Source organism: Puma concolor, chromosome C1, assembly GCF_028749965.1.
Source record: "Puma concolor isolate L17-30 chromosome C1, mPumCon1.1.hap2, whole genome shotgun sequence".
NCBI lineage: Eukaryota > Metazoa > Chordata > Mammalia > Carnivora > Felidae > Puma > Puma concolor.
This window is the reverse complement of record NC_141674.1, coordinates 203,533,709-203,560,911: the sequence shown is the minus strand read 5'-3', so window position 1 is coordinate 203,560,911 and position 27,203 is coordinate 203,533,709. Positions and strand designations below refer to the sequence as shown.

General features: G+C 55.8%; 1 protein-coding gene across 11 annotated transcripts in view; it reads left to right on the top strand.

The window, feature by feature from the left end:
* TNS1 (tensin 1) overlaps positions 1 to 27,203 on the top strand; it is a 225,789-nt gene that overhangs the window by 180,368 nt on the left and 18,218 nt on the right. For 5 of the 11 annotated variants that reach the window (XM_086719586.1, XM_086719589.1, XM_086719593.1 and 2 more), the window contains 7 exons: positions 1,493 to 3,118; positions 9,181 to 9,264; positions 13,695 to 13,891; positions 14,781 to 14,856; positions 18,544 to 18,636; positions 19,719 to 19,757; positions 24,562 to 24,760. In XM_086719586.1, the coding sequence (XP_086575712.1) occupies positions 1,493 to 3,118; positions 9,181 to 9,264; positions 13,695 to 13,891; positions 14,781 to 14,856; positions 18,544 to 18,636; positions 19,719 to 19,757; positions 24,562 to 24,760 (2,314 nt within the window). Of the gene's footprint in view, positions 1 to 1,492; positions 3,119 to 9,180; positions 9,265 to 13,694; positions 13,892 to 14,780; positions 14,857 to 18,543; positions 18,637 to 19,242; positions 19,267 to 19,718; positions 19,758 to 24,561; positions 24,761 to 27,203 lie in introns of all 11 variants that reach the window. The other 6 variants (XM_086719592.1, XM_086719594.1, XM_086719587.1 and 3 more) reach the window with 5 other exon arrangements.

Below are 27,203 nucleotides of genomic sequence, written 5' to 3'. Positions count from 1 at the left end.
TGGCCTGTGGTTTGTGTGTGTGTGTGTGTTGATCAGGATGTTCCTGTTTTGTGGTTGTCTGATCACTTGTTTTTGGCCTTGGGCTTCTGTATGAGTGTTTATTTTTAGAGGCTGCCACTTCTGGCCTGAGGGCCTATCCTTGGGCATGGTAGGAGCTTGTATTTTCTGGAATGATTGTGGCTTTAAATTTAAGTATTTATTTTTGGGTATTGCTGCCTTTTATGTGTTTATTTTACTGTGTGTGTGTGTGTGTGTGTGTGTGTGTGTGTGAGATACGAGAATGTGGAATAATAGAAAGTTCTGATTTCAATTTTGCTTTTAATTTAGTTGTATTTTAATTGACTTTTAAGTGATTTTAAATCTCTGATTTTAAATCCTCGCTTTACCAGATACTGTGTATCTGCAGATAAATGGTTTCACTTCTGTGAACCTCAGTTTCTCCCATCCTTAAAGTAGGTGTAAAACTCGCTGACTCACAGGATTAGAAATAATGTGCGTGTAAAGGTGCCTAGCAAGGTGATTGGCGTCTCGAGGTCACCTGTCTCGTGTACCTCAAGAGCACACCAGGGCGTTTGATTTGGCCGCTGGGTGTTCGACTTGGGTGATTATGAGCTGGTGTGTGTGTGTCTCTGGATGTCTTTGTGTCTGGTTTTCCCGTGTGTGGTTGGTGTGTGTGTGACTGTTGGTGTCTGGCTGGAGTTTGTGCAGTTTTTGGGAGGGGACTTTCTTTTCTTGCCAGCTGGGGGCCTGCCTCGGAGTGAGGGGAGGGGAGGTGCTTGTGCGTGTGTGCGTGTGTGTATGTGTGTGCGCGCGCGCGTGTGTGTGTGTCGGGGCTGGAAGCTGGGCTGCTGACTGTACAGGGTGTGAAATCACCGAGTCCCTCTGGGTGGGGAAGTTCTTCGTTCCTGAGTCAGCCCTTTGGCCCTGAGCCACCCAGCGCTCACTCTTTCCTTTCAGAGAAAGTATTGCTCATGGGGTCGCCAGAGCTGTGTGCAGACAAAATGACACAGGGGACACCCTTCCTGGATGAGAACATCTCCTTTTGTGTTCTGGATTCCTAAGATGTTTCCCATGCCACCCTGGCCCCTGAACCCCCTTTCCAGAAGCCCATGAGCCCAGCATTCAGAGGGAAAGCGCGGGGAGTGCTGGCTTGGCTGAACTCCATCTTGACCCAGTACCTCCAGGTCTTTGGGAAGCTGGGGAGATACCAGAGCCAGGCTTTGGACTGGGGCATCTTGCTCCCAGAGCACCCCAGCCAGTCTTAGACTTCGCTGTTTGGCCCTGAAGCCGGGTGTTGGGGCCCAAGAGCCTGGGGTAGGGGTCCCTTTGTCCTCCTCCCCTATATCCTCTGACCTCAGCTCTATCTCGGGTGGTGTGAGGAGATTTTAGGGTCTAGGGAACGGAAGCTCTTGGCTCCTTTCCTCGGGGAGGAGATGTCATTGCCTCCCACTGACGTCTGCTGATTGTTGTTCCCCCCGCGGCTCTCTTACAGAGGTGGTGGGACACACTCAGGGGCCTCTGGACGGGAGCCTGTATGCCAAGGTGAAGAAGAAGGACTCCCTGCACGGCAGCACCGGAGCCGTCAATGCCACGCGTCCTGTCCTGTCGGCCACCCCCAACCACGTAGAGCACACCCTCTCCGTGAGCAGTGACTCCGGCAACTCCACAGCCTCCACCAAGACAGACAAGACCGATGAGCCTGCCCCTGGCCCCTCCAGTGCCCCTGCTGCCCTGAGTCCTGAGGAGAAGCGGGAGCTGGACCGTCTGCTCAGCGGCTTCGGCGTAGAGAGAGAGAAGCAAGGCGCCATGTACCATACCCAGCATCTCCGGTCCCGCCCAGCGGGGGGCCCTGCCGTGCCCTCCCCTGGCCGCCATGTCGTCCCGGCCCAGGTTCACGTCAACGGTGGGGCCTTGGCATCTGAGCGGGAGACGGACATCCTGGATGACGAGTTGCCCAACCAGGATGGGCACAGCGTGGGCAGCATGGGCACACTGTCCTCCCTGGATGGGGTCACCAACACCAGTGAGGGGGGCTACCCAGAGGCCCTGTCCTCACTGACCAACGGTCTGGACAAGCCCTATCCCGCGGAACCTATGGTCAACGGTGGGGGCTACGCCTATGAGTCCGCCAGCCGGTCGGTGCCTGCCCACGCTGGCCACACGGCCCCCATGCGGCCCTCCTACTCCGCACAGGAGGGTTTAGCCGGCTACCAGCGGGAGGGGCCCCACCCAGCCTGGCCGCAGCCAATGACCACCTCCCACTATGGCCATGACCCCAGCGGTATGTTCCGCTCTCAGTCCTTTCCAGAAACCGAGCCCCAGTTGCCCCCAGCTCCGGCCCGGGGGGGCAGCAGCCGGGAGGCTGTGCAGAGGGGCCTGAATTCCTGGCAGCAGCAGCAGCAGCAGCAGCAGCAGCAGCAGCAGCAGCAACAGCAGCAGCAGCCACAGCAGCAGCAGCAGCAGCAGCCTCGTCCCCCTCCTCGCCAGCAGGATAGAGTCTACTTGGAGAGTCTCGGGCCCAGTAGGCCCAGCCCCCAGCCGCTGGCAGAGACCCCCATCCCCGGCCTCCCTGAGTTCCCAAGAGCAGCCTCCCAGCAGGAGATCGAGCAGTCCATCGAAACACTCAACATGCTCATGCTGGATTTGGAACCGACGGCCGCTGCCCCCCTGCACAAGTCCCAGAGTGTCCCAGGGGCCTGGCCAGGGGCTTCCCCGCTGTCCTCCCAGCCTCTCTCCGGCTCCTCCTGTCAGCCCCATCCACTGACCCAGTCCAGATCTGGCTACATCCCCAGTGGGCATTCTTTGGGAGCCCCTGAGCCGGCCCCACGGGCTTCCCTGGAGTCCTTCCCCCCTGGCAGGGCTTACTCACCTTACGATTATCAGCCGTGTCCAGGTGGGCCCAACCAGAGTTTCCGTCCAAAGAGCCCAGCCTCCTCCTCCTCGTCTGCCTTCCTTCCAACTACCCATAGCCCTCCAGGGCCTCAGCAGCCCCCAGCCTCTCTCCCTGGCCTCACTGCTCAGCCTCAGCTCCCACCAAAGGAGGTGACTTCAGACCCCTCCCGCACTCCAGAAGAGGAGCCACTGAACCTGGAGGGGCTGGTGGCCCACCGGGTAGCAGGTAAGGGCCTCGTGGGCCATCAGTCTTAGGAATCCCCTCCCCTTCCCTCTTTGGTCTTGGTTGGTCTCACTGCGGGGAGGAGGTGTAGGCACAGCCGTCGCCCCTTGGCAGGTGCCGCTTGGACCTGGAGGAGAGGCTGTCAGGAGCCTCGTCCTAGCCGTCCCTTCCTGCATTGGTTGTCTGTTAGGCTGTAAGCCAGGCATTGAGATTCAAAGATCAGTGTCTTTCAGTTCCTGCCTTCAGGGAGTTTACCGTCTAGTTAAGGGACAGCTACGCAGGAATGTAAAGTGTGCTGTGACAGAGGTGGGGACCAAAGCCCCAGAGCTGGAGGGAAAGCAAGGCTTAGCACCTAGGGCAATCAGGGAAAGCTTCTTGGAAGTGGTGACTTTGGGGCTGGAGTACAGATTCTCTATGCAGAGAGAAGATGCTTTCTGCAACTGCCTGCTGTCCTCAGACTTCAGTTCCCAGGGGGAAGGTGTGGAGAAGGCTGGAGGGAGGCCTCTGTAGACTCAGAGGCATAACAAAGATAGAAAGGGTGTCCTAAAGGCCTTGGGCTCTACCCGAGTGTTCAACCCTGGTGGGTCCTTTCAAGATATGTCTCATTTTGGTGGGGAGGCCAAGGTCCCCTTCTTGTTCAACTGTCCTGTTAGTCCCGGCTTTTGGACCTGCTCTGTATGAGAAGCAGGCACTGAGGAACCAAACTCTGTTTCCTGTCAGAGAATGGGCTCATCTTCCTGGAGAGAGGAGAGAGAATGGGGTGACCAGAGAGCTCACTGGGGAGATAAAGGCAAGAAATGGCCGAGTGTGCAGAGCCATGTTGGGAGGGACCAGAAGGTCTCCCTTCCTTCTTAATGGCCTAAGCCTATGACCATTCCATGGGGGCAGCCACACTGGGTGGGAAATCCTGGGGGTGTTTTTCATTGTGGAGGTAAGGCCGGGTGGGGATGGACTAGAGACTGGGGCTAGGGGACCTTGTGCCAAGCACCTCAGCTGACAGAGTGGTGGGAGTTCAGGGAGAAGAAGAGGAGCCTGGGAGGCTGTCTCTGCCCTCCACCCTTTTCCCTAAATTTAGGGGAAGCCGAGTCACCGTGCCAGCTGTAGGAGAGAGGAGACACCCTCCCTGGGGATGGACAGTGAGCTTGGGGAAGTAGCTGAGGGCAGGCCAGCTGGCTATTGGGTTGGGTTCAGGATTGGGGTGTGGGGCATAGATGCCCTGCTGTGCTTCAGAGCAGAGCACAGTCCCCACTTCCACTGTCAGCAACTTCAAATTGGCCGTCATGAAAGTATTTACACCATGGAAGTTGGTAATCAGGGTCTCACCTCGCCTAGAGAGCTGGCCCACGAGAACATCATTGCTTTTAGTGGGGAGTCAAACACGGGATGAGTAGCTCTATAGCTCTAGACGTGAAATGCTTTATGGAGTGGTCCACAGGGAGCTGCCGTCTTTTGCTTTGTCCCACATGTGGGCCCTGGCTTCTTTGTCACAGATTTTGGTCAAGGGAGAGGGATGTGGCCCTCTTAATATTTTACAGAGTTGAGGTGGCCCGATGAATGGTAACCCTCTAGCCTAATGATAGGCAGGATCTGGGGGGCAGATTCTCTGGGGAAACAGAGTGAATTCTCTCCCCCCCCCCCCCCCCCACCAGAAAACCCTTCTGTGTAGTTCTCCTGGAGCCTGCTCTAAAGGAAGCCATACCTGAATGGCTCCAGAAGTGTGTTCATCTTATAGTGCGTCTCCCCTCAGCCCTTTTCTCTCCTACCGGCTTCTGAGGTTTTGACTGTCAACATCCATATCCTTAGCTGCTCAGGCTTTGGCTGCCAAGGAGTCACAGGAAGGGAGAGACGTCGTTGGTACAGCATCTCTGTCTCCAGCCCTAATTTCATCTTCTCTACCTCAGTCAGAGAAGGGATGAGATGCATAGAGAGGACAGATATGTTTGGTCCCCAGGGCCATGAAGGGACCTCTTTGGTTCATGCCCTGATATGGAAGTATTTCCTATGTCAGCGGGTCCTGTTTGCCCTGCAGAGTGTCTGACGTGCTTGTGTAGGTACAGATGCACTGTCAGGATCATCGCGTGCAACAGTATGGGAGTCAGGGAATAGACCAGGACCGCTTCTTGCTGCTTCTTGTACATTCTTCTGCCAGAAGCTGGAACATAAGCTTCAGCGTGAGTAACTCAGGAAGCTTAGACCCGAGGGAGAGCCTCTTCATGGCCATGAACCTGATCTGGTTTTTCCTGGCTTGTCTCCCACAGGTCTGCCTTTTCTTCCCTAGGCTCAATACCTCCTCTGTACCTTAATACTATATCCCTGGCTCATTCCACTTTGATCGGACAGGTCCTCCTATCTTATTTAAGCTTGGATCTCAGAGAACATAGGGGTAGTTTTCTTAACCTGATAAAGGGTAGGCACCAGAAGCCTGTAGCATGCATCACACTTGCGTGTGAAAGGTTAGAAGCATTCCTGTTACACTAGGAACAAAATAAACATGCCTAGTATCACTGCTATCATTTAACATTGTATTGGATACCCTAGCCAGTGCAAGAAGGCAGGAAAAAGAGATAGAAGCCAGAGTTGTCGAGTTCGTGTTACCGTATGATCCTGATTATGTGACTGGACTGATCTCAGATGTCTCTAGAGGTAGAGATTTCAGTGCATGCTGGAAATCAGGTGTGAATCTTATCCTTAAAGGAGTCTGGAGTTTAGTCAGGGGAAAAAGAACTAGAACTTTAAAATGAAGTCATTCCTAATAAGTGAGACATGGGGAAAGTTCTGTGGGAATGAAGAAAAAGGAAAGATCAGTATCCGCTGGGGAGATTGAGGAGTGAGTTGCGTGTGGGTTTTAGATAGAGCCTTGGAAGATGAGTGGGAGTTTGAAAGTGGGTGGCGTCATAGGAGAGAGAGGGTTTTTAGTGAAGCCACGAAGGCAGAAGTGTTTGATGGATAGAGTAGGTTGAGAGCAATTTAGGTAGTGTGAGAGGCCAAGAAAGGTAGCCTGGGGCCTGCCTCTGGTTGGTCTTAAAATACCAGACCAAGGAGCTTGAATCTTACCTGGTGGCAATGTAGGAACCCATGACTGTGTTTAGTCGGGAGAAAGCCATGATCAAAGCTGTAATTTAGGAAGATGTAGCTGGTGAATCCGGGCAGGAAGGGTGCAAAAGAGGAGACTTTGTTTGAGTTAGGGAGGTGTAGTTGCTTATTAGGTAGACTGGGTTGGGGGATTGCATTAAGCTGCTGACCGTGGAGATGAAAAAGAAAAGTGTCAAGGACGCCGCGGGAGTAGAACCAATGCATTTACAAGTTGATTGGATGTAGAGGGTGAAGGAGAGGAAGACATCAACGATTATTCTGAGGCTCCACGAATAGGGGCAGAATGCTAGTTCCACTAACCAGCCCAGAGTTAGGAGGACAAGTGGATTTTGTGTGAGATGGAGATGCCAGTGTTCCCTGTGTTGAGTCTGGAGGTGACGGTGAGCCTGCAGGTAGGAGAGATGTATGGAAAGCAGCTAAACATTTGGAACTGGAGCTTGAAAGAGTGGAAAAACTACTGATTTTGGAGTCATCCTCGCAAAGATGTAGGTCACAGCTTTGGGCATGGATGAGATCTCTGTGTCAGGGGGCATGGAGAGAAAAGTAGGACGAAATGGCCCTGAGGAGAAGAGAGAGGAAGGGGACTGAGACGGAATGTTCAGGACAGTGAGAGAAGACAGGGACAGTGGGTCACCGCAGAAGTGAAGACGGTGGAGGGTTTCCAGGGGGAGGGGTGGGGGGTTCGCAGTGTCACTGCAGAGGGATCACGAGGAAGAGGATTGGGAGAAGTTCACTGGGCGTGCCAATTAGGTGGCCCCAGGGATTTTCAAAGGCATATAGAGAGTGACAGAAAGCAGACTGCAGGAGTGAAGAGCGAGTGCAGGGAGAGTACAGACAGGATGTCAACTATTCTTTCAAGTGGCTGTGTGATAAAAGGGAAGACGACAGTAGCTAAAGAGGGTAGCAAGATATTGAGAGCCTGTTTTTTCCTTTTTTTCTTTTTGTAAATCTAAGAGGCAGGAGAATGTTTTTAGAGGAGAAACAGAGGTTGAATATGGAGGGAAAAGAAATAAGAAAAAGAATGTAAGAGAAAGAAAGAAGTTGCTAGAATAAGGTCTCTAAGGAGGTAAGAGGGGATATAGGCCCAGGAGCCCAGGTGGATGATTTAGGCTCAAGCAGGAAGTGAGATACCTCTTTGTGAAGCAAGAATAACGGATGAATACAGATATAGGGAAATACCTGTATCAAGCTTTGGGACCTCAGATTGAGAACCCAACATTTACATTTCATCCTGGAAATAGGAGATGGCATCGAGGCCCATTCAGTCATTCATTCAGCACGAATCCCTAGTCTGTGTTAGTCTAGGCTCTGGGAAAATGGAGGTAAACAAAGCAGGTAAAAATCCTTGCCTTCATGGGGGAGATGGACAAAAAACAAGTAAGCAAACACATGTATAATATGTCAGATTGCTGATAAGTGCCATAGAGATAAGTTAAAGCAGTCAAGCGTCAGTGAGGGGTAGAGGGTAGATGGGTGGTTGCACTTTACGTAGGATCAGAGGAGGCTTCACCGGGCCACGAGGGAATGCGCAGATGGAACAGCAGGTGCAAAGGCCCTGAGGTGGGGGTGTGCCTGATGCGAGGAGCCTAGCGGGGCATGAAGACAGAGAGGTGATGGGAGTGGGGGCCGGCTTGCAGTGGGCCTCGTACGTGATCGTGAGAACTTTGGTACTCTGTGTGCTGTGTGCAGAGCAGTGACATCATCCGACTTGCTCTAGAAGGATGGTGTGGCCAGGATGGAAGGGAGGAGACCGGTGAGGAGGCTGCCGCTATTGATCAGGGAGGTGGCTGTGGAGATGGTGAGAAGTGCTCGGGTTGCAGACAGTTTTGAAGGTGGAGCCATCAAGGCTAGAGGTGGGATGTGAACAAGTCAAGGACCGCTCTAGGGTTTTGGGTCTGAGCAACTAAAGGGTGGAGTTGCTCTTTCCTGAGATGGATAAGGTGTGGGAAGAGCAGGCCTGGGGGGAGTGTCCTAAGTGTGAGTTTGGCCGTGATCGATTTGGGATGCCCTCGAAACCACCAAGGGGAGAGGTTGGAGTTTAAAAATGCGGGTGTTATGATGCCAGTATGTGATGTCATGTGAAGTGTGGCGTTGCATATGGCACCTAGGGGTGAGCATGGATACAGAAGAGGTCCTAGGACTGAGTCCCAGAGCCTCCCACATTTGACGGTGGGAGGCATGAAGACGAAGTGGCCAAGAAACTGGTGTGGAGCAGCTTGTGAAGCAGAGGGTTGGTGAAGGAGCCTGGTTCCCTGTGCGGCCCCTGAGGTGTCAGGAGGTCAGTGACGGTGGATTAAAGGATGACATAGTAGGTCTTTCTAGTGCATTCAGGTGGGCTCATTTTAACGACTTTTTGGTGGTACCCAGCAGCTTTGGGCGGCAGTAGAAATGTAGGGGCTCCAGGGAAGAAGGTTACCTAAGGTACGTGTGAGGGAAAGGTGAAGGGCAGAGGGATGCTAGGAGGCTAGGGAGTGTGGCCCTTGGGCCAGGCTGGTAGGATCACAGCTGAGGCCAGGAAGAGGCAGGTGACCATGAGAGGAGACAGGTCCTGGGATGGGGCCAGGCCGATGGTGAGGGCGGGTGAGGTGTGGGGCGACAGGACTGTAGTCTCCTGGTCTCTGGCTGGCACCTGCTCGCCCCATGCTGGGGTTAGAAAAGAAAGAGCTGTGGCGTCCGTGCCGACAGCGGGTGGTCCGCCTGGCCATTGGAGAAGCAAGACCCTCTCTTCTTGTCTGACACCCTCCCACCTCCCTCCAGCGTGTGGTCAGATCCTAGACTCAGAACACCAACTAATCTTGATTTTCTCTTTGTTTTTGTTTTGTTTCGTCTTGTTTAATGCCTTGTCCCTTGCATTCTCCGTGTGTCCCGTGTCCACCTGCCCCCTGTGCTGTGGGTGTGGTGCCTTCCTTGCCTGGTGTCATCCCCTCCCGCTCACCCCCTCCCTGCCGGCTCCCCGGGGTTGGGGTGGGCAGCATACAACGCCAAGCTGCAGAGCATCGGGCACACGAGCTTCCAGCTGCCTCCTCTCCACCGGCTCCGATCTTCCTCCCTCTCTGGTTGGTCCACCTCTGCCCCTTCCCCCTGATAAGTCTGCGGCCCTCACTGTGGCTCTCAGCTTCTCTTCCTCTCTGCTCCATGGGCCGCTTCTTCCAAACTTTTGCCCAGTCTAGTCCTCTGTCCTCATTTTTCCATTCCCCTTTACCTTTCTTCCTTCCCTCTTCTGTTCTCTTCTTTCCATCTCTTCCCATTCTCTTTGCCGGCCCCTTACTGCCCCCCCCCCCCCACTTCTCTCTCCTCCCTCTCTCCACACTCTCTCCCCCTCCTTTCTGCATGAGCGAGTGCTCCCACTTCTGCATGGACACAGGCCTGATGCCTTTTGCCTTGGCCTTATCTGCTGGGAACAGGGTCTGGGGTGACTAGATGAACTTACAGGCCCCCGGTGGACACACAGGCCACCACGTGAGTGTGCTCAGTAAGGGTGAGGACAGCCCAGCTCTCTGGCTACCCTGGCCAGACCACTCAGGCTGCTGGGCCAGGGCCTCGGTAGGAGCTAGGCTGTGCTTTGTGTGGGCCACCAGGCTCACGACAAAGAGCGAACATCTGTGCTCTGTCCACTCTAGAGCACACTACTCTCTGGGGATACAGCACGCCCTCTGACCTCATCCTGAATCTCGGATCCTAGGACCCGTGGCCAAACGTCAGAAGCCCTGGGTGTGGTCCTGGCTCTGCCTGTGGCCCATCCCTGTGACCCTGGGCAGGTCTCTTAATTACTCAGGGCTCAATTGCCTAATGTGAAAAATGGAGAGATCATAGCCCTGCCATGTGTATTTTACGTTGGTGGCTTGATGTCCTCCAGTATGGTGGACCCTTTATCAAGGGTCTGTGTCTGCTCGATGATGCCCACTAACGTCTGCCCCTGGCCTCTCGGACGTAAAGGCCCATAGTCTTTTAGCTCTATGGAGGGAATCTTGTTATCAGTGCCCTGAGCCTTGAAGCCCGGAGGCCCAGGTTAAGAAGGCTGCAGTTCCGGGAAAAGGCTTAGGGGACAGTGGGGATTGTTGACTCCCAATGGCAGTATCTGGTGCTTGCACAGCCCCTCCTCTTCCCAGTCCGTGGATAACGGGGAGATGGCTCTAGCAGAATGCCCCCTGTCCGCCTCCTCTCCCCTCCCTTCACCCTTTCTCGGCCCAGTGGTGGGGAGTGTTCAGTTGGGCCCGGGGGATGGGGGCAGTTGTGAGGTGGGGGGGCCTGTCCCGAGGGGAGCTGGCATGGCTTGCCCTGGGGCTGCTAGTGTGATCGCCGTGTGGCTTTCTGGTGCCCTGGCCCAGCAGGTGGCCTCCCGGATACCCTGGCTTTCGGAGCCCCAGGCATGCCGTCGGACACCCAGCCCCGTCACCTGGAGCTGAGGAATCCAGTCTTTTGGAAATCGGAAGGCTGGAAAGAAGAGCTGGGTCTGTGGGGGTGGAAGTGGCCAGTCCGGGGGCTGCAGGGGAGACACGTGATGAAGCCTGACACCAGGGCATTTGTCCGTGGGACTCGGGTGGTGGGTGGCTGTGCTCGGCCAGAGCGGGTGTGTTGATGTGTGTTAGGGCTACAGCTCCCAGACTTGCAGTGTGTGTGTGTGTGTCTGTGTGTGTGTGTGAGAGAGAGAGAGAGAGAGTATGTGTGCACGCCTGTGTGTGTGTAGGGAGACAGAGGCCCTGACAGACTGGGAACAGGCTCAAGAGACTGAGAAAGTCTTGGGGTTGAGGGTGGTGGGGGGAAGGAGGGGAGTGGGGAGCAAGCCTATTTTTATGATAGGTCAGTCTGCGGGACACGAGGGAGGGGTGTTCTCTCTCTGACACTGGCTGTAAGCTTGTGTCCAGCTGTCCCAGCTTGGCTGAGGAACAGTAGGACTCTCTTCCCTCCCCCCGGCCATGCCCTGTCTCCCCTCCCAGAGAAGGACAAGAGAGAGGGGACACGCTCTCCAGCACTCCGGGCATATCTGAGCCTGCCAAGGGGGACAACAGTGAGATACTGTGTTCAAAGAATGCGAGAGCCCTGGCCGGCCACTGGTGCCATGGGGCACACTGCAGGGGGAGGGGCTGTCCCCATGGGAGTGGAATGCGGGGTCTTCCCCCTTCTGCAGACTCCTGGCTCTTTGGAGGTCATCCTGTCCATCCCCCTGCCTTAGGACTTGAGGAGGTGTGATCATTCTCAGATGTCTGACTGCCTTGTGCCAGGGCCTCATGTCTCCACATTTGGGAAGCCCCTCCAGTAGTCTGGCCTCTCCTCTGCGAGGTGGCCACCATTTGTGGCCACCATATGGGGCACCTAGACATGGAGGATGCTCTGAGCAAACCGGGGAGACTTTTCTCTGTCCCTCTGGGAGATTCAGGGCCTCGGATTAAAACAGACCCACTTTTCAAGGGCAGACATCAGATCCCCAAACAGGCCACCCCTTGCAAAGACACAGGGACCTGCCAGAAAGAGGCTGCCGGGCTGGGTGAGCCGGAACTGACAACCGGCCCTAATGCATTTCTTTTAACCTTGGGGCTGAACTTCGTTCCAAACCCCTAGAGCCTTTCCCAAATGGGCCTCCTTTGTCACAATTATTATTAGAAAATCAATGGCTATGTCTGTTTCTTTATAATGTTTTTGCCAGGAATGAAATGAGCAGCAGCTCTAGATGAGGCTGCCCAGGAGGCCTGGGGAGGAAGGGGCTCAGCGGAGGTGGGAGAAGCGGGGTGAAAGCAGGCGCACCCTCAGTTGTGAAGTGGCACTCGATGCTGCTGCTTCTCTGAGGGCTGGGAGCCTGGGGTTTGCTGCGGGGTCCCTGGGCGCTGCTCAGCCCTTTCAGGGCCTGCCTGCACCTTTGACCCGGGCTGATGCTCAGACCCTAGTTAGGGCTATGTGACCCCCATGCTTCTATTCTGAAAATAAGGGCATTTTAAGGGCATTTTGCTTTAAGGAGAGCCGTTTGGGAGTCTGGATCACTGTCCCCATCAAGGGGCTCTTTTGTCTTGGTGGAGGTAACGGGGAGGCTGCCTCTGGGCAATGAGGAGCCCAAAGCGGACCCCACCCCATCTGGGCACCGCTGTGCCTTTGCAAATTATGCCAGTCCTGCTGCTCTCTGGATGGGCCCCCAGTAATGGGACATGAGTGACTGTGTGTGTGTGTGTGTGAGAGAGAGAGTGTGTGTCTGGCCCTAGTTTGGCCTCGGCATCTTGCTGCTCATGACAAGTAGGAAGGCTTCCCAGCAAGTGCTTCTCACGGCAGCCTTAGTGGCTGAGCCAGGCCGGAGCTGGGGTGGGGCACCTGGGGGCACGCCGACCCCACTGTGGATGGTAGACGATTCGCTCTGCAGGATGGTGATTTCTGCTTGGCTGCACTGGCACATTTCTAGTGGCCAGCGGTGGGCACGCGTGCGTGTGTGCGTGTGCGTGAGTGGTGTGCGGTGGGACAGCGTTCCCAGATGTGCTGGCATGAGGTTGGTGCGGCCAGCGTGCTACGTGACCTTTGGTATATCCCGGCATTTCCTCTCACTTCACCTGCCCTCCCGGGAAGCGGTGAAGGCAGAGCTGAAAGTTCCCTCACACAAGATAATGAAGACAAGAAGCCTGTCCTCAGGCTGGGTCTTGGCCTCCAGGACCTGGGGAGTAAGTTTTCGAGGATTCTGGAGCCAGCTCCATGAGGCAATGGGTTCCGTGCCTCAGCCCAGCTGTGGGAAGACGGAGTGGGAAGGAAGGAGGGCGAGGCTCCCAACGTGCCCGGGCCTGTGGAACGGAGGGGATACAGAAAAGCAGCTGGAGCTCATGACTTCAGCCCCTCTGCCTGCTGTTCTGCTGGGAGGGGGAGGGTGGGAAGCTCACCATCTTTGGGGCGAGGAAAGGGGTGAGTAGATGAGGGGCCGGCGGAAGGGAAGCTGGCGAGAGGTTTCAGAGACGCATGGGAGGAAGGGTGGGGAGCCCCAGAGAAGACCGGCGATATTCTAGGGGCCAGCTGGGGCTGGGGACTTCACGATAAGACTTGAGTCATTTCTTTGTTTCTCCTCGGGAGCACCATTTGCAAGATGATGCATTATTGGCTCTTTCCAAATTTCTTCCCCACGGGCCTGATGTTGCTTGTCGGTTGACGCGGTCACCTTGGAGACTGTCTCTCCTCCTTCCACCTTCCCTCATTTCCCTGGAAGCTCTGGCCCTCTGCCTCCAGGGTTTGCAAAGAGTTGACATCTGTTTCTTGTATCAGCCCTTGCGCTTTGGGCCCCAGCCCTGTGCAGGGTAGCGATTCCCGGTGAAGGCCAGCCCAACCTTAGCAGCTCCCCCGCCCTGCAGAGAAAGCCTGGGGTGCGGGCGGAGGGAGCTGGTGGGGAGTACTCAGGGGAGACAGGCCCAGCTCCAGTGTGGCTCCTGGCTAAGGTGCACCGCCTTCTCTGGGGGGATCGGGCCTCATCGATCCTTTCTCGCCTAATATGCTCATTGCCTTCTATGCCCTGCATTCTTCCCAGGGGTGCAGGCTCGGGAGAAGCAGCCTGCAGAACCCCCAGCCCCTCTCCGGAGGCGGGCAGCCAGCGATGGACAGTATGAGAACCAGTCTCCAGAACCCGCGTCTCCCCGTAGCCCTGGGGTCCGTTCCCCTGTCCAGTGCGTCTCCCCCGAGCTGGCTCTCACCATCGCCCTCAATCCTGGAGGGCGGCCCAAAGAGGTGAGTCCTTGGGCTGTGTCCTGTGGCCAGAGAGGGTAGTGGAGCCCACCTGAACTATTCAGGGGCCCGATAGTCACCTGAGTGACACTCTCCTGTCAGTAAACTCAGTTCTCACCCTATGTCCCTTCTCTGGCATGTGGAAGCTGGCATTTCCCTCCCTAAATAACTTCTATGCTCCCACTTCTTACATCAACACTGAGGTTGAAGTTCCCCCTTTGACTCCTAAAGGGCGCCCCTTAGTAGGGTGGTGAGGATCCTGGGTATGACACAGATGACCCCAGTCTCCACACTCCGAACCCGATCATAGAGACTGACAAGAGTGTCGTTGAATTCTTTCTAGGTATAGAGTTTTCTTGGGATATCTAATTTCTATGTCAAAATGTTTGCACTTCTGAGACATTTCAGTAGTTGGAGGCAGTAGATTCCAGCGTATTAAGGCTGGGACAGGGCTGAGGAATATGCATTGTAGACGTGCATCTTGGAAGATCCTGATACGAGTGGCCCGTGTCGGATACAATCCAGGCTAGTGAGTTACTCTGGATATAAATGGCTCTTGGACATCTTTTCTCTCCTGACTGCCTTCTGGACCCGATTCCCCCTTCCCAGCCCCTTGTCTTTGGCCCCGTTGTGCAGTATTTCCAAGGCAGGTGCCCCTCATTGCCACCCATGCTGGCCCACGGTTTTGCAAAGAGCCGATTTCCACGGTTTTGCAAAGAGCAGTGATGAAGAAATTGGTGGCGATCTCCCTTTGACCTTTGTGCTTGCCTGAGGAGGGGTGGGTGGTCGGGCTGACGAGGGGACTAGTGGGCCGGTTACTTGGGAAGCCCCTGATTGCAGGGTATGGCCGCCAGTGGGCATCCCCTCTACCCGCCCTGTTCTTCTCTTGCAGCCCCATCTGCACAGCTACAAGGAAGCCTTTGAGGAGATGGAGGGAGCCTCCCCGACCAGCCCACCACCCGGCGGGGGTAAGAGCTCCTCACTGAGTCTGTCTTCCCTGGGTCCCCTCAAGCCCCTCTCTCAGCCCTGGCCTGAGTAAGCACCCCGGTGTGGGGGGAGGTGCTGGCAATGCTGGGCGTGGCCAGGATCTGCCACTCATTTCACTTCACCATCCTGCCCCACGTCTCTTCCTTCCGTTGTCCACGCGCAGACATGTACGGATGCAGCAGCCACAGGCTTGGGATCCCGCTGACCTTCTGTGGGGTCCCCGGCCTCCCACCGTCTAGATTTTTCCTAACTGTTGAGAGTTTTTGCATCCTGGTGCAACATCCCCCTCGCCTCCCCCAATTCCTAAAGCAACTGTGACTTGCCGATGTGTCCCTGAGATACCCTTTGACCTACTTGCTCCTGATGCCCATTTCTGTCTACATCCAGGCACCTGTTCCGTTTCGGGCAACCTACTTAGTTTCCATCAAGGAAAGAAAGGCCCAGAACACTCAGCCTGTCAGAGTCCCCATCTCATCCATCCTCAGTCTCCAGGCAGGAGCATTTAGTTTGTACCTCCTGATGCACTCACTGGAGAGGCAAAATCCCCCAAGGACACAGGCATTTCCAACCAAACAGAAGACCAGTCTGAGTGCAGGGGTGGCGTAGAAGAGGCAGGAGGAGCTGGAAGAGGGCAGCTGTGGGACAGCAGTGATGGGACAATACTGAGAAGGACTCGTGGGGGGGTGTCTGTGGCAGGCCCGGGGCAGCAGAGGAGGGAGAGACCGGGGAGGGGAGGAGGGTGATAACAGAACTGGTGGCATGTTCTCCTGGTGGCTGGCTATCCTGAGGACGGGAGGAATGTGGCACCGGTCCCCCGCCACGGTGCCAGCACAACTGATGTTGGCTGTCATCTGGGACACGCAGGAGGCCCAAGTCGTGAGCAGCAGCTCACGTCCAAGGAAAACAGGACACGGGTCACGTTTGTGATGAGACATTTTCTAGCAGCCGCCTTGAAAGACGTAATAGGCAACCGGAGAAGTACATTTTAATATTTTTCTATTTAACCCCAAATATCTAAAATATTCTCGTTTCAATAGGTAGATCAAGATAAAAATATTTTTTTTAATTTTTTTTTAACGTTTATTTATTTTTGAGACAGAGAAAGACAGAGCATGAACAGGGGAGGGTCAGAGAGAGGGAGACACAGAATCTGAAACAGGCTCCAGGCTCTGAGCTGTCAGCACAGAGCCCGACGCGGGGCTCGAACTCACGGACCGTGAGATCATGACCTGAGCCGAAGTCGGATGCCCAACCGACTGAGCCACCCAGGCGCCCCTCAAGATAAAAATATTAACGGGGTCTGTTACAATCTTTTTTAAAAAATGTAAAAAGAGGCCAAGGAAATCCCTTTCAGTAACAGGTTTTATTTAACCCCAAAGACCTGTCATACAAAGAGATGTGTTGCCTTCTTATTTCACAGTGAGTGTTTGAAATCGGGCGTGTGTGTTACACGTGCAGCACATCTCGATTCAGATTGGCCACACCGCGCAGGTGCTCTAAAGCCACGTGTGTGCCTCAGGGCTCCCCTCGTGGACAGTGTGGGCCCAGGGCGGTCTGCTCAAGAGGCAGCTCTGTGGCCTTTTGTGACTCCGTGGAATCGCTCTCCCTGGTCTCAGCCCTCCGCCTTCACCCCTGCTCCAATTCGCGGTTGGTCCAATCAGCCAGGATCTTGGTCATCACCCTGTTTGGGATGGAAGCCATCTGGGCTGAGCTCGAGTTAGGTTTTGTCCCGTGTGCCTGTTCCCATTCTTCTCGCCCTGCCCTCGCCAGCCCTGGTGTCCCAGCGGGGAGAGTAAGTCCGAGGTTTCATCGGTGCACAGGGTTGGGAGAGAGGACAGAGGTGGAGAAATGCGAGGAATTTCTCTGTCGGGAAGCAAAAGCCTTGCCTGGCTTCAGGGCCACCCACTCGTCTGCCTCAGCAGAAGAGCCAGATGCCTGGGGACTGGGGCATGAGTGACGAGGCAGCTGGAGATGCTTGAGGTGGAGCCAGGAGAAACCTCCCCCTGCCTCTTGTCCTCTTTACCTTGGGTCACTGGGCCACCTGTGCCTCTGCTACGCCAGCTGGGCCCACACATGCACACCTGTGGGCTGGAGATGCTTCGTGCCCATTCCATGGGCAGTGGTCTCTGAAGCTGGGCTCAATCCTCCGTAACTAATCACGTTCAAATTCATTCGCTTGACAAACATTAATAAGTGCTTCATAAATATCTCTTGCAAGACACCATTTTCAGTAAGGGGGGGGGCTGGAGGGTGGTAGAAACCAAAAGTGTGTGTGTGTGTGTGTGTGTGTGAGTGTGTGTGCACGTAAGGAGAGAGACCTGCAAACCTAGATCTGCCTCACTACCCAGATGTGTACGTTTGTACACATTTGTCTCCTGTGCTGTATTTGTCTAATTGGCACCTAAGGATGGTGTGAGGATAGACTCTGCCCCCCACCTGGACCCCTGCGAGTTCCCACTGTTCCTGTGTGCACCCATGTACAGAGCCACCTGTGCACCAGCAACTTATGTATGTTGCTTGCATTGAGAGCTTGTAGCTTTTGTTTCCTGTAGGTCTCTCTGCCTTTTGGGAAAAGGATTGTGGGGGGGGGGGGTCCCAGAGCTGCTGTGGGGGTGCTAGGCATCGGAGGGTGGCCGCTGGTCTGTTGAGGCCAACGGCGTGTGGCAGGCAGGCTTGGGCCCTGGCCGATCCGTGCAGCTGCGTGTCCTCAGGGCCTGTGGCCTCTGCACGCTTCCCGTGGCCGGGCTAGGAGACACAGAGCTTGCTTCTTTGCTTCTTCTCAGAGGTGTGTTGGGAGAGGCAGCTACTGCCACCGAGGAGAGATCTCGTGACTGGGCATAACCACCGCCCTGCAGTTCAGCTCGGACGCTGGCCACGTCCTTGGCTGATGGGAAAATGGCTGACAGCCCTTTCTGACCTTGTGTGTTCCATGACACTTCTAACCCAGACGGGCAGCTGAGAAGGGCCCTGGGGATTGCACAGGGAGTCAGTGCTCTTGGCCAAGGATGGTGGCGATGGGGCTTCTCCCTCTTCCTGGACGCTGGGATTTGGGGGTACAGAGAGCCTCACCTGAGAAATTCTCTCTTCCTGGGGTTTGCAAGCGACGTGGTTGGCCGAGGGCTGCCCTGGGGTCTCAGGGTGGGCGCGGCTCTGCCGGGAATCCCTTTCCTCCCTCTGTCCTTTACAGGATGTGCCGTCTTGATATCCCATTTCCTTTAGTTCTCTAAGTCCATTGAAATGCGTGGTATAGAAAGACTGTGCATGGCGGGGAACAAGAGGATGAGGGAAGGGAGAGTATAGTATGGAGGAAGTCAGAGAAAGCCAGAGAAGCCTGTGTGTATGTCGTGAGCCATGGTGATTCAAGGGGATCACGGCGATGCAACTGAGGTCAAGAAATTACTTTCTTGAGGTTGAGGACCAGGCTGAGGGGCAGCTCCATTTCTTGACTTTGTCTACCCTTGGAGCTGTGGAGGAACACAGAGACAGGAAAGGGCAGTGGCAGCAACTTCTGGGACTGGGGCTGGTTCTTCTGCACCCCCTCCTGTCGCCCACCCCTCACCGACATGCCCTCACTTATGGGTGTCATTACTCCTGCCCCTTTTCCTCTCCCCACACCTCTCTCGCCCCGAGGCTCACTCGCCATGTCTCCTTTCTTCTTTCTGGCACAGTGCGCTCCCCTCCAGGTCTGGCCAAGACACCCCTGTCGGCTCTTGGCCTGAAACCCCACAACCCAGCGGACATCCTGTTGCACCCTACCGGTGGTGAGTGACTGGGCATGGAAGGTGGGGGGGGGAGGCCAAAGGAGTGAGTCAGCATCTGAGGACCCCTGTGGTCCTGGGCGGGGCCTCAGGATCTAATCAGAAAATGCCCCGAGGTGATGGGTTCTCAGGACCCTTCTGGAAACAAGATGGCAACCTGGCTTTGTGCCCACACTGTCAGGTCTGAGTGGGGGTTCTCTGTGCAGGGGTGGAGGCAGGTAGGCCCCTTTACAGTCTTCATGGGGTCAGTGCCACTCCCGGGGTCCTCCGACGGGGGGATTTGGAGGCTTGGCCTCAGTTTCCTTCTCTGCCAGAAGCCTGGCTCTGCCATCCCCCAGTGTTCAGGCACTGTGTACTTGGAAACACACACACACACACACACACACACACACACACACACACACACACGTACACACGCTCCCAGTTCACACCTCCTACTTCCTTATCACGTGCCCCAGCTCCTTTCCTCCTTGTGGGGAAGGGGAGAGTGGAGGGCCCTGGTCCCTGAGTGGCCATTCTGCACAGGCAGAGCCCAGAAGGTTGTTCCCTAGACTCTGGTTTTAGGGCTGGGCTGGGGCTCTTGGGGCCAACTTTGCTTTTTCTCCTTAGTCACCAGAAGACTGATCCAGCCAGGTAGGAGGGCAATGACACGCATGTGTGACCCACACGGCCGGCACAGCCTCCCACTTGGAGGTGTCTGCATGGCCAGGGACACTGAGTCACCAGGGAGCAGAGGGGCTGGGGCCGCCTCTCACCGGCCAGCACACTTCTGCTCGAGATGTAAGCTGGGGGGGGCAGGGGCCGTGAGAGGGGCCGGCTTTGTCCCTGGGAGCGAGGCTGTCCTTGAACTGTGCACCCTGAGCCCTCAGGGTCCTGTCAGGGTGGATCTTACCCCTCACCCTGGGCTCTTCCGCCCTGGCCTCACCCCTGCTTTCCTACCACCTCTTTCTCAGTGAATTCTCTTTCAGGAAATAATCCCTGTTAATCGGTCTCTCTCTCTCCTTTCTGCTCTTCCTCACCTCCTCATCATCTGCCTCTCTTTCCTGCCTCTCCTTCCTGCTACCTCTCCTCTCATCTTCCCTCAGAGGAGGATGAGGGGAAGGTGGTGACAGAGCTTCCCAAAGGTAAGTGTGGCTTTGCTGGTGGCCGCTTCACTCTCTCTGAGTCTGGCAGTGGCTGTTCACGAGGGGCTTGCTTGGGCTGGCTCGGGGGCAGTTCTCTTTTCTGATGGGTCTCAGATGACCAGGTACATAGCTTTCTGGTCCCCACCCCCTGGTGATGAGCTGTCCCCCTGGACGCTGCCCCGAGTTCTGACCAAGGAGCTGGGCACAGGTTCAGGCGTAGCCAGCTCCGGGTGCCAGTGTGGTGCCACCTCGTGATGATCCACCCCCCCCACCCCCGCCCCTTCCTCCCCCAGCGACACTTCCTCTAGCTTGCCTGTGGTGCGGACAGCCCCCTCAGAGGGTGAAGGGACACACGTTATCCCACTTCCTGGGGCGTGCCCCACGTGCATAGCTCAGAGCAGGTTTCTCAGCAGACTTAGAGCCTAGAGTTGCCCCCTTGAAGCCCTTGCTACCACAGGTGGTGGGTAGGGAGTCTGCTTTCTGGAATCTTAGATGCCTCTGGGGATTTCATGACAGCTATGGATCTCCTCCCACACAAATGCATCGGGATACCGTGCACATAATTTTGACAGTTTCAAGGGGTTAGCATGTCTGTGTCCCAGCTTAACCCTCAGTTTAGATGAATTCTGTGTTGTACACGAAGCAGAGCAGGGAACATAGGAGGGGACATAAGCAGAGGTGGGACACAATCTGGTTGGAGACCTTTAACTTATTAGGAACAGGATTCAAGTGATGATTCAAGAGCATCAGGTGAAATGAAGCGGGTGCCGGCCGAGGCCGTCTGTGTGTGACTCTGGGCATCAGGGTCCCTGTCTCCACCAGGGGGGCTTGGATGAGGTGGGCACTGAGGTCCCTTCCAGCTCTGACATGTTAAATGTTCTGACTTCCTACTCGGGCCCTCGTTCCTTGTGGCCTGCTTTCTTTAAAGGCTTTATCTGCTTTTCTGAATCCCACCTGCCTCTTTCCTTTGCACTCACCGCCTTGATTTCCCACCCCCAAAGTGGGCATGAGCTGTGCCCCTCTGAATCTGCGCACTGGACACCAGCCAGAGTTTGGGCAGCAGCCCCAGGCTGCCTGGGGGTTTCAGAACGAGGTAGCCGCCAGCAACAGGCCCCAAGTGGGGGGAGCCACAGCGTGCTCTTGGCTGCCCTTCTCCCCAGCCTCCTACGGGAGTCGGGGGTGGGGAAGGGCTTTCCCCCAGGCTGGCTGCTGGCTCCTAGCTCCTGACAGGGCAGTGGGGATGGGACAGGAGTCCAGAAATGCTGGGGCCCAGGAGCACCCACAAGCCCTCTCCAGTGGGAGGCTCTGAGGGGGGGATTATCCCACAGGCTGATAGGTGCTGGATGTTGTGTTTCCCACTTTGGGGTGACACTTCAGAGAAGTGAGCCTCAGCAGAACTGAATTGCCCATTTTACCGTACAAATGACTCTCGGCCTTCAAGGCCCCGAGTCCTCCGACCCTCCTTCGTGTGTCTGGGAGCCACAGAGTTTGGAGGGGATGGTTCTTGGGGATCACCTCTGCTGGACCCATCGTTTCCACAGATGTGGGACGGAGGCCTGTGTTGTGAGTGAGGGTCCGGGGCTTTGGCCCAAGGCCCCAGTTAGGAGGCAGGAGGGCCCAGACTGGACTTACAGGTCTTCTGTCTCCTAGTCAAGGGGCTATTTCAGAGCCCCCCTCCTGCCTCCAGACACTGAGCCCTGGGATTCCAGCGTGGGGGTCAGAATTGCTGTCGTGGCCTGGGGTGCGGGGCGGGAGAGGGCCGGGGAGTGAGGCTCCCGGCCAGTTCCATTTTCCCTGACTCATGTACCACCTCCCTGGTCAGACCAAAGCACATTGTTTGCTGACCCTCCGAAGCTCTGCTTGATCTCCCTGCTGAAACTTTGGTGGGAAATTCAGAGAAAGATGCCTGTGAGGAAAAATGATCAGAGGCAGAATTACTCGGCTAGAGGAAGAGCAGATTTTAGGGGGATCTGCTCTCAAGGCACTGTGCTAAGTGCTTTACATGTATTCTCTCATTCTTTGATTCATTGATTCCATATTTCACGTCCCTATTACGTGCCAGTCACTGTGCCAGGCTCTGGGAATATACTGATACGCAGTACTGTGATTCCTAATCTCATGGAGCATATACGTGATCAGGAGACAGAATTAGGTTACTTGAAGTTACGCATTGAGATGGCACTCCAAAGGGAAGGGATATAGTTTATGAGACCTTATAGCCAAGAACCTGACGTTGGTTGAAGAAGTAAGATGTGAGGGTGAGTGACATTAACTTGGTGAAACTGGGAGGTGAGAAAAGCATTTGATGTAGAGAAAAAGCGTGTACAAAGGCCCTGGGGTGGGAGGGAACTGCATGTTGTTTCTAGGAACTGCAAAATCAGTGAGGCTGAGAGCAAGAGGGAGCTGGAGGCTGGAGTAAGGGGGAATGGCTTTCTTCCTCTCCTTCCTTCATGAAGAAGAGAACTCCGTCCCCAGCCCCACTGTTTCCATTTGGAGGTTGTACCCTGGGCGAGGGTACACTGTAGGCAAGGGGGTTGGGGGGCACTGCAAGTGTAGATAAGCAAGGATCCCAGGGTGGCCAGGGAGCGGATGGATGTCCTTGTCTTCCAGTGAGAGAAAAGGGGTGCTGAGGACTCTGGGCACCCGGGTGAAGCCAGGAGCCTGGGAAGGTACAAGAGGAGTTTTCAGAGAGTGACCCAGAATGGTGAGGGATGGGAGGGGAGAGTAGACTCTGGCTTTGCGTCTCCATTGCCATTTCTGTGGGCTCCTTGTTGCATGGTTCCTCTGCCCTGATGGGTTACCCCAGGACACAGCTATCCCCCCCGCCCCCCAAGACTAAAGACACATGAAACGACTGGCTCCCGGACTTTAGCTGGCCAGTGTGTGTGCAGTGGGCGGGAGGGCAGCCCCAGGTCAGACCGCCTGTTTTCCTAGGCCAGCTGTGTCCCTCGGTCCCCTGTGACGGGGTGAGGGACTTACATTCTCCTCCTTTGCTCATGTAATTGCCATTGTTATTATTATTAATAGTTCTGGCTGACATGCTGGAGTACTGGGTCACAGCCAGCTCTTGGTGTCCCCGTGGGGCTCTGGCCCTTCTCTAGGCTACCGGGAGCTGGCGTTGAGAATCAGGAGACCACAGTGCTAGTACCTATGGCCATTGATTGGCTGTGTGTTCTGGGGCAAATCACCCCACTTCTCTGGGCTGAGGAGACAGGTGAGATCAGGGGTCAGTAAACTATGGCCACATCTGGCCCATTGCCTGTTTTTGTAAAGAAAGTTTTATTGCCATACGGCCATGCTGTTTTGTTCACGAATTGTCTATGACTTTGTGCTACAAATGCAGAATTGAGTAGTTGCCACAGAGACCATTTACTAAATGGTCTAAACGATTTACTATCGAACCTTTTACAAAAGCGCGTGCCTGCACTGGGCCAGAGGGTCTCTGTAGCGTCTCCTGGCTCCAGCAGGCCCTCGGGCATGGTCGGCCCAGAACCAATGCCTTTGGAGTGACAGAGGCCTGGGGCTTCTGTGACGTGGCTGGGTGGCCTGGCTGGTGGAGGGGGGCTTTTGAGTAGGCCTTGCTTACCTCTGCCTGTATGGACTCCAGCTTCGGGACACCGAGGTGGCTGTATCACCCTGTGCTCCATTCCTGGAATACAACACCCCATGCTTGACCCTCTGAAGACATCTTGCCCTCCCCCCATCTGCTGTCACACAGTCCTGGCCCGAGAAAGCTCCAGGGGCCTGGCCGGCCCAGGGCAGCATGGATTCTCTGGTTCTTCACTTTCTCAGGCTGATTTCAGCGGATGCCCCGATTGTGGGTAGTGTGTGAGCCTGTGTTCTGATCATGTCCCTCTTGGGGGAGACGGGATGGTGCCAGGTGTGGAGGTGGAAGGAACATCATCCATCCCTGCTCATGTCCCTGGAGAGGCTGAGTGCCCTGCTTCTTCTCCCTGCGTAGCATGGAGTTAGTTTCAGGCCTGGCCTCAGAGGTCTGGGAGGAGGGTCAGACAAACGCCGGATGGGGGTCAGGAGATCTGGCTCCGGGCCGCACCTCCGGACACATTGATTGCTCTCCCCAGGCCTCAGCGCCCTCACCTGTAGAACGGCCTTGCTGGCACTTGTCCCGCAACCCCCCCGGATTCTGAGACTCTGCTAAACACCAGACAGGGATAGTCATGTCGGTCTCGGGAGGAATGCTAAGTGTGTCAGGCAAGGTGGGTGGGTGTGTCTTGGCAGGGAAGGGGCTGGGCGTGACTCACCAGCGCGGGCCTGTTGCTAGGCCGGCAAGCCTGTTTGTGGATTCTGGGCGTGGGTGGAGCCCATGTGAACCCTGGCTCTGTCCCGAATGTGGGCAAGGCTGGGCTGGAGCTCTGGGTTCACTGTAGAGCCCAGACTCCAGTGGTGCCAGGGGGACCTTGAAGGGCCTGGAGGTTGGGTAGAAGGGTCTTTGAAGGAAAGAAGCCTTTAAAAGGGGTGCCAGATACAGACAGGTGTCCTAGCTCTAGGAGGGAAGATTCTATGATGGCTGTGTTCAGTGGCAAAGCTGGGGTCCGTTTCTGGGAAGCTTCTGTGAGCGAGGCCCTGGTTAAAGGCTCTGTGGGGGCTCTTACAGCTTCTCCAAGACACTGGGAAGAGGGGGAGTGTGGGTAGGCCGGAGCCTGAGGAGTGCCCTTTGCATGCTTGGCTGTCCTTTGCGTGCTGTCCCCACAGGCTGGGGAAACGCTGTTGGGTTCCCTGACAGGTTGGAAGGGGTCTACACTGCACCCTCGTGGACCTCAGTGTCTCTTCTGGCCCTTTCCAGAGCCCCGGAGCTACGTGGAGTCGGTGGTGAGGACGGCAGTGGCTGGGCCCCGAACTCAGGACCCGGAGCCTAAGAGCTTTAGCGCCCCACCTGTCCAGGCCTATAGCCACGAGATGCCCCTGAGGAACGGGACCCTGGGAAGCTCCTTTGTCTCCCCAAGCCCCCTCTCCACCAGCAGCCCCATCCTCAGTGCTGACAGGTAAGTGGGGAGGAGGGTCCAGGCCTGGATCTGCCTGGAGCGTGGGTGGGTAGAAATCACGTCCAGATGGCTGCACCTTGGACACCAGCTCCCCAGGGTGCATTGGGAGAGCATCCCAGGTGCCAAATCTCATGGAGCATGAGGATGGGTGAACTATAATTCCCAGGCTGAATTCAATGCCACCATCCAGAAAACTGTGCCGGACGTGCACCACCATGCACCGTGGTAAACCAGTCCTTCCCCCAACTTTAAAACCTAACGACAGCACCCACTATCTAGTGAGTCTTCCAGTGTGCCAGGCGCTTTGCTAAATGCTACTCTTAGGATCCTACTTTTCAGAAGGGGAAACTGAGGCACAGGGAGGCCAAGTAGCTTGCTCAAGGTCCTGCAGGCTAAACAGTGGAAATAGGATTCAGACCAAAGGCGTCTGGCTCTAGAGCCCATGTCTCTCCTGGACCTGCATTTAGGTGCCCACCTGTCACAGGATGACAGTCAGACGTGCCCAAAGCAGACATGTACGTGTCTGGAGCTCCCAGCAGGAGGCTACCATTTCTGGGTAGGGGTGCAGAGAGGGTTTCTGGGGGCTGGAGGTATTTGTGGTGAGGCCAGGAGGGTAAGCAGGTGTTGAAAGGGGGAGGGGGAGGGAGAGGGCACTCTAGAAGGACAGCACAGCCAGGGCGGAAGACTGGGGTGCAGACGTGTTGGTGCGGGGGGCTGAGGGCACACAGTGGCAGGTGAGGAGGGCCGTGTTGGTGGAGGGTGCCTCGCATTCGAGGTGGGTCAGACAGAGAGGAAAGTCTGGAATCAGGCAGGGGAGGGCTCTGAAGGGGAAGCCCCCTTGTGGGGGGTAAAGTGAGACGCTGCTCAGCTGGGGGAGTGGGTGTGGGCTTGGCGACAGGGAGAGCGTGACCTGACACAGGACAGGGAGCCTGGGGTGAGCTTGGGCAGGGCGTAGGGTGCCGGGCACGGGGGTTACGGACTAGGCTAGGCTGCCCCGGGACGGGAGACGGCTGCTGGGCGTCCCTTTGCACGTCCACCCCCTTCCCTAGCCTGGGCTCCTAGGAGGCCTCGAAACTCTCCAACCATGTCCTGCTACTATCACCGGCCAGGCCCCGGTGGCTGAGTTTGCCGCAGGCCCTCCGCCCTCTGTTGGTCCCGCACGGTGCGCCCCCTCCCAGGTCAGCGTGGGGGTGGCTGGGTGAGCAGAGGTTGCATTCTTCTGCTCTTCTAAGAATTCTGGAACCTCAAGCCAAGCGTGCACCCTCAGTCCACCTTGCCCCCTCCCCAGCCTCTTGACAGGCAGACGGCTCCACTTCTTGGGAAATCTGCTCCGAGCCAGAAGGTGCATTCTTCCTTTCAAGGAAAGGACATTTCCTAACCTGGCCAGCCCCTCCCCGCTCATGTCCAGGGAGCCCTGACATCAGGAAGTTTTCACTGTTTCTCACTCAAATTCCTCCTGCTGTAGAGTTGGCTCTTTTCAGGGCTCAGGAAGCTAGTGTTTCTCCTGTGGGGTTAATCTTCCAGAACTCCATGTCAGTCCCCCCGACCCCACCCTGCTCAGCCGGACACTCCCTCCATTCCTCAGAGGCCATGTTATTCCGTACCAGGAATGGCATTCCACTCTAGCCACTTCTGGGATCTGAGGTAGACTTTTTCTTGGCCTGGCCGTGACCTGCTTCTTGCCCTTGGCTCTTGCCTGGCCCCTCACCTCACCTCAGCCGGGGACCTGAGCTTATCCTGGCCTCAGCCTGGCCTCGAGACTCCCTCCAGTCTGTAGTTCCAGGTTGGCCCATATTCTTGTGTAAGGACACCCTCCCAACCCCTACCTCACCCCCCACCCAGGGGCTCCTGGAGCAGAGCCTACCTGCCACCTCCCTGCAGCTACAGCTGATGCAGGGTCCCTGTCACCCTTGGCCTCTCCCGCCATGTCAACAATGGATAGGAGTTTGGGTCTGGAAGCAATCAGGGTTATCTGATCCAGCCCCCTTGTTTCCCACATGAGGAAACTTTAACAAGCACGATCCAGGTTGCCCTTTAACCTTGGAGGAGAGCCTATGATTGTGGCTGTCTGCCAGGTACAGTCCCCTCTGAATTGAACTTTCCAGAGTCTTAGAATTGGGAGCAACCTTTGTGCTCATCTACTGTAACCTCCGGGTGGAGGAAATTCCCACCACAACATTCAAGAGGTTGGTCATCTTCTGCTTAAATGCTGCTAATGACGGGAGTCTCATTACCACGCAAGGCAGCTTGCTGAATTAGTGGCCAGATCCAACAGCTGGAAAGCAGACCTTACAATAAGCTGAACTGTCCTGCTCTGAGATGTGGTGTCTTTGCCTTTTGCAGCTATCTGGGAATGAGAGCCCAGGTCTAGCACTCGCAGTGTTCAAAGTTGCTAGTGGCATCCTGGGAAAAGTGAGTCAAGGCAGGGATACTCCTGGTAGGA